The sequence below is a fragment of the Zerene cesonia genome, chromosome 3 (assembly GCF_012273895.1).
Source record: "Zerene cesonia ecotype Mississippi chromosome 3, Zerene_cesonia_1.1, whole genome shotgun sequence".
Classification (NCBI taxonomy): Eukaryota; Metazoa; Arthropoda; class Insecta; order Lepidoptera; family Pieridae; genus Zerene; species Zerene cesonia.
Genome location: NC_052104.1, coordinates 6,676,781 through 6,688,922, shown reverse-complemented (window position 1 = coordinate 6,688,922; position 12,142 = coordinate 6,676,781). Strand labels below are relative to the sequence as shown.

At 31.6% G+C, this 12,142-nt stretch overlaps 1 protein-coding gene across 1 annotated transcript; it reads right to left on the bottom strand.

Moving 5' to 3' along the window:
- Positions 1-756: 756 nt before the first annotated feature.
- On the bottom strand, positions 757-5,849 carry LOC119837904. Its single transcript, XM_038363695.1, has 5 exons — positions 5,606-5,849; positions 4,095-4,157; positions 3,290-3,376; positions 2,685-2,784; positions 757-1,149 (listed from the first exon to the last, which is right to left on the bottom strand). Exons 1-5 carry the CDS (start codon positions 5,739-5,741, stop codon positions 1,116-1,118), a joined length of 420 nt encoding a protein of 139 aa, XP_038219623.1. The 5' UTR covers positions 5,742-5,849; the 3' UTR covers positions 757-1,115.
- Between the last annotated feature and the right edge of the window lie 6,293 nt (positions 5,850-12,142).

Genomic DNA, 12,142 nt, shown 5'->3' with positions numbered 1-12,142 from the left:
TCAAGATTGATAGAGATACATTTCCGATGCTTGTCAGAAAAATGCATATGATATTTCTTACCTATGTAGGAAGTTTAAGTTTAAGTTTTAGGAATAATATTTAACTTATACCGTATTAGTTGCTCTCCGCGGTTTCACCCGCGTAACAACATATCCCGTAAAAAAAGTTGGGATAAAAAGTTGCCCACGTGTTATTTCATTACAATCGGTTCAGTTCAATCGGTTGTAGTTTTGGCGTGAAAAAGTAACCAACATACACGTACATCCATCCTCACAAACTTTCGCATTTATAATTTTGGTAGGAATCATTTGCAATAAATATAAATATATCATTTTTATAAATATATATTTATAATTAAATTGTATGTTTTTGTGGATTTAATAAATTATTAAAAAAATCATGGCGTTATCTAGGCAACAATTTTAGTTATAACTACTTAGGTTCCTGTTTTTCTAGAATTAATCTAAATGATTAATATTGTTTACAGATAGACCATGAGCTTCATTTAAAGATAATGTTATATAAAGCTTGTAAGAAATTTATGCCGATATTTTTGTGTGAATCTGAATACTGAACTTTGTTTTTCCCATAGGCCGGCCCATTTTCGTTTAAATTACATATTTTTACACGAGGCATTCGTCCTGCATATTTTTCTATCCAGGTTATTTACCTTGTATAATTTTTTTAGAGTAAAACATTTGCATTCCATGTTTTATGGATGTGTTCAATAAAACAAAAGATTTTACAAGCTTTCAACGTATCTGGTTTATTCTTTCGTATCGACGTCATTGTACAGTTGTAAAATGAAATAATATAAAAATTTAAAGTAACAGGACACCAAAATAGAATAAGTCGAGGTATACAATGTATATTTTTAATAATAATTCATCCAAGAAGAAATTAATTAGGTTTGACTATTTTCTACCAATCCACTTACTAACAGACATCTCTGTATGGCTACGTAAATTATTTGTTAAAGAGAAATTTAAGTAAGATCATTCTTTTATGCTAAGCATTCTAAATTCTGAAAAAATAATTAAAAACCGTTTACATACCGTATTCATAATACATTCATAATTATTTAACTATTCACCTTTATCCTGTTTATTCTTAATTAACCGTAGAGGCAGTAATGTTCATCCCCACCGCTGAAATAAATGAGCAATATATAAATATAACTATTTCTATATTTCAAACAACATTTTTATAATGGCATATTTGTACCGAAGCTGATATGCCTACCATTAATTACAATAAGTTATATAGACGGTGCAAAATTTTTTATTATAGGTACATTTTTTGACATTCTTATTAGGTAAATACTATACCGATTATAGCTAGGTACCAAATCTACAGAAATATAGCATCAATGAAAACCATCAATGATCCTTTATAATAGCAATATTATGTATGAAATTTGTCAAACATTAACATTACCTTTTGCTGAATCAGTCACAAATACCCATTGCTATTTTTATACTTGAAGGTGATGAATGAGATCAATGAATGATCACTGTATGGATGATTTTTAAGCAAGTCAAATTTACGTTTCCTACCAGTGTTTTTTTCTTGCAATAGGCTATATTTAATCACAGACTCACTTGATGGAAACCTGCGATGTAATCTAGTTGAAGGTACGTCTGTCTAGAGGTAGCCTATTCAAAATTAAAATCTAAACTTATCATAAACCTACAACTTCTTTAGTGTATTCCATATTGACTGTGTTCTACAAATTAACTTTCTCTCATATACAATAATTCTGACAACACATTTCTACGATGCAACTATTTGCCTAGTTCTCCATCATGCCTTACTCCAAAATACCTTTTGCCTTTCTGCCGAGGCCTCAATAACCCTTGTCTAGCACAAAATCCCCGATTGTACAGAATATTTGACTGCAATTTAACTAATTAAAGGCAAATACTGTGTCGAGGTTTCAAAGGAACCGCAATTGGAAAATGTCACTTTATTTCGTAATTAACTTGCTTCTATCACAACTTGTTAGGTGAAGTTAGCTGGGAGTTGGCAACGGTCAATAACAGTAATGGGTCTCTGAACTTAAATAAACATTTAATTTTAAAATATCTACTATTCTATCTATTATATCGCAACATAATGCTTTATATTTTTTTACAAACTCTGACGGGACTTTCACAGCCAGATAGGAGCCAGAAATAAGGAACAACTTTGGCCAATTTTTATTCCAATATTCTCATAGTTATATATTTATAGTTTAGTGATAATTTTTAAGGGTTACAAAATGCCAGCAAATATATTATCAATAAAGAGGCAACAGAGACGCATCACCAGTTAGAAAGTGATCAAAGTGTTACAGCTACATTCGACGAAGAAAACATCAAGAATCTGCAAGAACTAAAAACTTACACATACAACATGGCCAGCGTCGTGGACTATCCACTCTAAACCTTCATAGGCTACCGGAGGGCCGTGACCTTTTCCACACCCTTTCCGATCTATTACTTTATTACTGTTCTCAATCCTTTCCTTATCCTATACCCCATAAACGCGAGCAAGGCATTTACAGCGCTACCCATTAATGTTCATCGGGCGGTGATCGATTCCCATCAGGCGAACCACCAGCTTAGTTGCCCACTATTTCATAAAAAAGGCTACCTTTGTCGATGCAGTAGGAACAAATACGAGTTGATGATGATATGCTTACGTAGGATGTGAATCCTGCTTGCTCTGCATAAGAAGTGAAAGACCAGTCTTGGACGTACGTTTATTTGGTACACCTCCAGGCTCTCTGTTGAGCATATGGTCTGTAAAACATATATAAACATTCATTACATACGATTTTTAAAGCCGAAAGTCAATTATAAAAAAAAAATCACTTAAAAACTGTTTTTAAATATAATCTAAAAATATTTATATTTTGTAAATGATAGCTACATTCCAATATTAAACCAAGACCTTAAAAAGTCTTTCACAAATTTAATTAATGGCGCTTTCATTCCATTAATCAAATTTAAATCGATTTGCCAAAAATTTATATCGAAAAGAAGACTAAACTTAATTACAAATATGATATAGGCGTTATTTTCCACCTATAACGTATAGAAAATAATATGATAGAGAATTAAAAGCGAAACTAAAAGATGGTATGAGACTATGACATTACTTGAGATTCGGTTTATGTTAATAAATTTAAATAGTTTGGTAGAAGTACAAAATGGATAAAAACAGTTTGTACAAAATTCCAACAAGAAAGTTTCTCTGTATACCACATATTTCCCTTGCTTGATTTTTTATTTCATTTTGACTTACTTTTGAATATGTTTGCCGTTCTCTTTTTATATTCTTGTATTGTAGGCATGTCTGGGTACAGCTGTTGCAATGGGGTACGAAAGAAATCTAAAAAAAAAGAATTGTAGCATCAACATTTTTTCATACCAAAGGGTATACAACGTCACTGGAGAGCGAAACATCACTTTAGATTCTCTTATAGAACCAAATGATAACAATTTCTCATCAAACACGTCTCAAAAGCATCACGGCGCCAATCGATTTGAAAGAAGCCAAAAAAAATATAGTAGAAAACCTTCTTTGTCTTTTTGGGAATGTCGGTTAAAAAAAATACAGAAGATAACAGATATTTCGAGTTTGTATAAACGAAAACAATAATCTCTAATTTTAATTATTAATATCCAATCATATAAGAAAACTTATAACCTATTTTTAATTTTATTATCTTGATTAAATTAGGCTCAAAAATAACTCTTTACACTGCAGGAGTGTTATTATTGGCTTATTGTAGGGTCTGTATAAGTGACTATATTTTATATATTATAAACTTATTGATACGTATCTTCTCATAATGGAATGTTTTGTATTACAGAGTGCATATCTAATTATCTACTTAATAGTTTACCGTACTACAACTAAACATCACAACGCAATTCTATGATATGGGTTTTTGGAGATAGTTAGGCTTAAAGTACTTTTTGCCCCGGTCAAACATCTTATCTGCATGGGAATTTCCTTTGAATGATGATGATGATGACGCGGGCAAGGTACCGCATAGCACTTATTTACAGTCCTCTAAAATAAATAAAAGTGCTTCCATACTTACACAGCACACGATCTTCGTATGGTGCATCTACATAAATGTCATCGGACCTCGCTCGCAAATAATCTGAAATTAGGTAGAAATAAATTATATTATATCTTCTTTATCTTTTCTATAGAAGTAAAAAAACTGAAATAAAAACTCGACTGACATAAATAGACACTTATGTATCTCATCGGATGTAATTACTATATACAAAATTAAGAATAAAATATGATTACTAAAACATTTTCATTAGCGTAGACATCCCTTTAAAATCTTTGATAATAAGAGCTTTTTGCCGCTTGAAAGCGAGATAAAAAGGCCTACGCAGACGGATTTGAGTCTTAATTTAACGCCCATATTGATGAAAATAAATTGAATCGTGCGTAATTAATATGAATTCAAAGAGAAATCAGTAAATGTTTCATTAATTATTACAGAAGTTTAGTATAGTCCTACATTCATTTGAAAAGTCAAAGCACAATTTTTAGAGCGCTATCAGAGGATAATTAAGTTTAAATATGAATTTTAATATTATATCGTTGGATTCCATATTCAGTAGTTACTACCATATTTACAGGTGATCTTTAAATTATCACACATTTTTAATACTAGCTGTGACCCGCGGTTGAAACCGCGTAAATCCGTATCCCGTAGGAATATCGGTATAAAAAGTGCCTATGTGTTATTTCAGTTGTCCAGCTATCTACGAAGCAAAATAGTATTATTATTCACCAATAGATGTCAGGAAAAAAAAACACGAATAAAACACGAATATGACATTATTTCAGTTGTCCAGCTGGACAGCTATCTACGAAGCAAAATAGTATTATTATTCACCAATAGATGTCAGGAAAAAAAAACACGAATAAAATACGAATATGACATTTTCTAAAAAAAATTTCTAGCTAGATCGATTTATCGCCCCCGAAACCCCCTGCATACTAAATTTCATGAAAATCGTTGGAGCCGATTCCGAGATTCCAATTATATATATATACATATATACATATATATAATTGGAATATATATACAAGAATTGCTCGTTTAAAGGTATAAGATATCGAGGTTTTTCGACAAAAAGTGCTTTGAACTGCCTGATTCAATTTGATTGATTTTTTTTTTATTTAAAATATGTTTCCTTATATTTATTTGAGAAAAGTCCTTTTTTAAATTGTTTATAAATATATTTATCATTCGAAACAGTTTAAATGAGCGAACAATAAATTTATTTATTTCTTTTAGATAGCGTTGTGACCGAAATAATTTATTTAAATCACCACCATTCTTTTACTTATATTATAAATGCGATAGTTTGTAAAGATGTGTGTGTGTTTGTTGCTCTTTCACGCAAAAACTACTGAACTGATTGCAATGAAATTTGGTACATAGATGGCTGGACAACTGGAATAATATAAAGGCTACTTTTTATCGCGATATTGAGTGAAACCGCGTGGCGCAGCTAGTTCTTTTATAAATCAGATCCGTGAATTTGTCATGAATATAGAAATACCAAAACAAAAATCACATACCTTTATAATAATTGAATCCATCTTTACCCAAATCCGAGCCTCTCGCAGAGAGGGCGACAGCAAACAATAACATAATTGGAATGAATGTCTCCCGCATTTTGTTTATGAAGAGTGATGAGGCTAGACTATCGCACATTTAACTGAGGGGATGGAATGAGGAGAACGTTTATATAAGTGTATTTAAGCTGAGATGTTTGTGGAGTAGGCTTTTTCTTAGCCGTGGTTTGATTCCGCGCTAGATATATTGTGAAACTTTACTGTCGTGGTAAGGGGTCCTTAATTGAATTGGAGAAACTGGTTAAATGCAGACGCTGGCTATTGAGTTTTTAATAAGCGTACTTGTAATTTTAAATTATTATTTTTTTTATAAGTATATACGGCCAGTATTTTATATGGTCTGTATATAATGTGGTTTGTGAGTATATAACAGTACTAAATTAAATGGTAGTAAGTAATAGGTTCTTATTACGGAGAAGATTAGTTTTTTGAAGATGAAAACTTCAATCGAAAATTCATACAAATGAAGCTAATACATCATAAGCTGCGATATTATCATCTTATTATACCTCATGCTGCTACATTACGCAAATGTGCGAGTCTGTACTGATTGTTTCGAAAATAAAAGATGTCCGTATAAAGAAGGTGTTATCGAAAATATGTTTATTTTTTTTATATTCTGCCTCAGTTCTAATGAAACAAATGCAATTACGAACAATTCAGACGTCCAGACGTCTTAATCTAACTGGGGTCTTATTCGCAAATCTTATATGAATAGGTATCAAGAAATGAAGGTAACGAAATTACTTATTCCGTCCAATCATTGCGGCGGCTAATTAATTACGAGTTCAGAATTCGTTATGTACCTTTAATAAATTTAACATTATAAGTAATTGTGCTTTATTTTGTTTCTAAGATAAACCTACGTTATTTATTCAATTTAATTGAATTAGAAAATTTGATACGTATACGATACGTATGATTTTTCATACTTTTATTCGGTCTTACAAATAGAGATCTAAACAAGCCCCATCGTTAAACAATAAAAAAAACTTTTAAAAACGCATAACTACTATTAAAATAAATAAAAAATGAACAATTTAAGAAAGTGAAGCTACTGCACAAATATAGAAAAATAAAATCTACATTACATAGAAAATATCGTAGAATGTATTACTTTGTGAAAGCATTGCATGCGACATTTTATCCGTGGGTGGCCGCCATGCAAATGACAAGGATAGCTTTGCCCGTACACAGTAAACCTCTGGAATACTTAAATGTTATCTATTTTTACCTGCACCGAATGCATTTAGAATACTGGAATTATGCAAAAATCTCACGGTTTGTTGGTGTTTGTTAACTCCGGGTAAAGCCAAAGATCCTGCTCTGTTTGAATGAATTAATACGCCCCTAGGCACTAGACCATTCACCAATGAGATTATTGAAACAGCTGTCTGACTTCTATGCCGATTTGACAGAATAAATTGAAATTAATGCTCAAATTGGATATAACCATCCCAATATTTTCTTGAAATCAATGCTTTACTTAAGGTCAGAAAAAAATCTACTCTCACAAAAGCTGTAATTTCATACACATTCGAATATACAAAAATCCGTAAAAGCACTCCCATCACACATACATCTAGAGCGGCAAGAATTTCAAGTATAAGAACAAAGGAGTCCTCATTTTGGTGCTAGCAAGAACATTCACATTTCTGAAGACACTTGAAGCGGAGCCTTTTAACAAAATGAGCGTCGCACCTCGACAATGCACTGTTACTTGTGAAAAACGTTCTTACCAAAACGTTTAAATCTGAAAGGAGAAACTGGAGCAGTCGAATTCCAGCTAGTTGATTAACGTGGTTTTACCGCAAAACGGTTTCAGCGCATCGTGAAACAAAGGTATTTTCAGATAATCAAACGTCACAATTATGATATATCTACACAAGTATTGTTTCTTAAGGAGCTATTTAGGAGCTTTGTTGGTGATCCAAGCTTAATACGAAGCCAATAAGTTTCCCCAAAGAACAATAGTTACAAATCATATTAAAATTGTTGAAGTCGGACTCCTTCATTATAATTAATTAATTAAAAAGTAGGTACCTACTACTTTTGAAATTTAATTAACTTTATAATTCGTTAATATCTATAATTTCTTTTTAATAAAAAAAATCTATTCTAATTTTTTTACCTTGATGTTCTACGAATAGCGTAAATTCAATAAGAAATATATATCATATTGATTTTATTTGTATGAGTAATAATAATCTGGGATTTATTTCCAATCGAATTGGTAACTTCTCCTTTTTTTAAAGTCGGTTGAAAATGGTACCTACGTATGTCAACCACTTGCATTGTCCACATGATAAATTATAAATAGGTTCGATAAGCCCAGACCACAGATAATATAATAGGTTTTACCCAGACCATTATTTCTGAAACATTGTCTCGAAGCATAAACTTCGCCAAGCTGACCTAAATAATAGTTAATCATATTGGCAATAACCAACTGTTGACCAAGTGTCTGGTGTTGAACTTTTCGCGATGAGCGTTATGAGATTTGTTATGCTTCGTATAACTATTTGTTTATACATTGGCGTATTGGTGTATTGGATTACGTATTACACAGATAATTATAAGTTTCAGGTACTGAGTAGAAGTTAACTATCTATACTTGCATAGTAGTTAGTTCGTTATTCGAGTAAATAAAATTGGAGTTTCTGTTTGTCTATAACCGGATTCTACCATTGACGTATAACAAATAAGCGATATAATAGACTTTAACTGACTTTCATGAAATTAATGATTCCAATGATATCGCAACTCGGAATTTTTTTAACGATATTTTAATAGCCAATTATGAGTTTAGCTTTTTGTAGTATTTTAGTGGGTATTATTTACTCAATGCATACCAAAATAACATTTTTACGATTTTATGTCTGTTCCGGGTAATCTCTAGAATGGCAAGGTTGATTTTTAATAGTCACTCGTCAACTTCACTCTTAGATAGTTGATGTAATGAGGTTTAACAAAGACTTAATAATTTTTTGAATCGTAAATTACCTCAGAAACTATAGATTAACAAAATATTCATCTAGAAAGCAATATACGTACATAATAAATTAGGTACACAACCTTACATAAGGTGGGTGAGAAAATTTACTATTACACTGAATGTGTACTTATAACCTCCAAAAATAATTAAACTTGTTAGGTATTACTTTACTTATAGCTTTGTCTAACGAAACCTGATTAGTTTTCGAAACGCAAAATTAATTAAGAACGTTCATGCGAAACAAACTATTTCACCAAGCCCTTACCTAAACTAGGTAGATGTAACATTACCTAAAGCGAACACGCCTCAATGTGCACAAATCTATAACAATTGGTGCCATAGGTAAATGTAATCGTCTCAAGTGGGCTTAAGTACTATTCCATTCAATACATATTGCGTTCGATTTACATTTATGCTGGTCCAGACTGATTGGTACTGAATATCTATTACCATGTAATTGATGAAGTTATACCTGAATGTTCGGTACTATGTAAATAAATATAAGACGGGTATTAAGTACAATTATTTTATTAACTCCACACCTTTCGTCCATTATTTCAAATCCAGCCTCGAGGTCGAATGGTTTCTATTCTTTTAATTTCTCATTTATTGATCATTTGAATGCTAGAATAATAAATGCCGCGTTCCATCCAAACAATATTTAAATCATTGAATGTTTCATATTAGTTGAGATGATTGGTAATCATCTCAATAGTTGGCGTGGGGTGTCCTTTAGGCACATGAAAGCGAAAGAGAAGAAGTTTGATTATTGAGGCGGGATTACGGGTGGACGATAAGTCAGTCGTTGCCACAGTTCGGCGAATGACGCGGGTTCGAATCCCGTCTCCTGGCAAACCCATAAAAAATAAATTTTAATAGTGCATCTTCTTTATTGACGCTGAAAAAACAATAGAAATCGCATCATATAGATTGCGATTTCTATTGTTATATACATATATTTGAAATAGTCAGCTAGCTAAGTGAAAAAAAAATTTAAACTGGTTATTTTCTAACTGTGGAAGTAATAATTAATCCAAACATCCAGCGACCAGCACCTGTCTCCTCACTTATTATGATTAAGGTCACAAAAGCGAAGCTTTGAAATATTTACCTTTAACGAAATAAGGTTGGTTTTTGTTTTCACTTATTCGCAAATCTGTTTCTTTTCACGAGAATTTATTTGGTTATTTTAGCATGAATCAACAGAATTAACATTTTTATATGAAATATTAAATATGAAAATGAATATTTATAATTAGGTACCAATAAAACTCCGTACACCGAAATATGACAAAAAACACCTTCTAGTTTATTACTTATTATCGTCGTATTCTACCTATATTGTACATCATCTGAGAGCGTATTGATTTATCCATATAAATATATATTCGTATAGACGTATAGACGTATATTCCTGCACAAAAAATATCAACCCAAATAATTCAAACAATTAAGAATATTTCCTTAAAAACTTGATTCAAATTTGATACCTATATATTCGTAACCGAGTTAGCCAATACGCCCTAATGTCTAATACGCCCAGGAATAAAGCCATTTCCTCTTCATTAAAAGAAATCGGAATAATTTAGTTAAAATAAACAATCCATAAGGATTCAATTAACCTACGCTTTGGCAGTTAAATCAACAACTTTCTGCAATTCCCAGACAGAATTATATTCAGTAATAGAAAAATAAAGCTCCATCTAAATCACAATCAGCGACTTGCCTTGGATTTGTTACAGAAAGTAACGTACCCTTTCTGTCGACATTATCACACTTTACGTGGGGACGTGACCCGTCGAAGTGCTAACTCTGTTGTGTATTACCTTGGTATTGCTGAGTATTACCCAGTGTATATGCGAGAGGATTACTCCTTTCTTTACAGCAAATAATAAAATGTTATGCTACCTGGAGACGCAATTAACTCTTGGCCACCGCTTGTTAATTTTGTTCAGACCTATAAACTGTTTAATGAAAGTATTTCGCTCGCACATACATGACCATATAATTGAGTGGGCTATAATGTCAATTCTAGCAAATAACGTAGTCCAAAAAACCAAATCGCATTATTCTTAAAGTTTTTTTAAACTTGAAAGAAAGCATCATCTACCTGACAGGAACCTATATAAATTCGATAACAGATGTCAGTAGGGTACGGTGCCATATAAATTTATCGCATTCCTGGGAAAAGTATAAATACTCATACTCAGTCTCTGTTATTATTACTAGTTATCATTAAATATATGAAACATATTGCGAATAACCAAAAAATCACTGAACAAAAAAACCTGTTTCAATATCCTGACAGTTCAAAGCTATAAATATTCGCTTAGAAGCTCAACGCAGTCCATGTAAAAGCACCTCTAAAATCCGTATCGGATAGCCGAATTGATAGAATGGGGTATCGTTAGACTCGTATTAATCCTCCAGGTGTCATTAGGAAGTAAACGATGTACCCGGATGCCAATATACGGCGGAATCCTGACGGACCATTAGTCTGGCGTAAAAATATTGAATAACGTGGCGGAATTTGCTAAATTTCGGTATTTTTTCTGATACTTTATGACGCACGCTAGCATTATAAACGCGAACGTTTGTGAGCATGGATGTATATTTGATACTCTTTCACTAAAACTGCTGGACGACTTTGATGATAATTGAGTGATGTAGCCAAGTACCGAGAATAGCGTATGGCCTAAGAAAGTAAGTACATTTACGAGGTCGTTCGTGAGTTAAACCGTGACACAGTTAGTGGCTTTCTAGAGATATCCCCATGTCATCATCATGATTTATTCTGGCAGACTACAATTAACTATAATAGAAAATCGTGTATTCCGTTACTTCTACAATTCCTTGTAGTTAAAGCTTTTAAATTATTAGTCTAATGAATTGTTTGGGAATCTTATCTTATTCATTAGCAATTTGTGTTTTCGAAACCGTTTAAAAGAAAATGAAATAAAACAACGATCGAAATATTATATTGTTATTATTAAAAATAGCAGCTGTATATTGTGGCTTATTACTAAATTTTTACATCATAATCTTATAATTCACTCTAAATATATAAAAAAGCAAAAATATAATTTCAAAATACTTGTGATAACTTATACATAGTATATTTTCGTTGATGACAACAACATTAACTTCAGCAGATTTTATTTTAAATAAATGATTACGTGTTTACCATGTAAAATGCTATTCAGTGTTTAGTATATGTAAATGTAATTTATTTAATAATATAGTGTATGCTTTTATTTATTCTTATTTAAAAGAGCAATTTATAGGATTTGCAGATCAGGACATACCTACAGAATAAAAAATAAATAAATAAATTAAAAAAAAATTATTATATTTTAGTTTCGTATCAGTCGTAATTAATGTTGTTGCCTATCAACTATCAGATCGAAATAATACTACTTAGTCTGGCCATAAATACTGTTACACTTAATTATAAAAAAATATTACATTTGAATTTCGAATCTGTC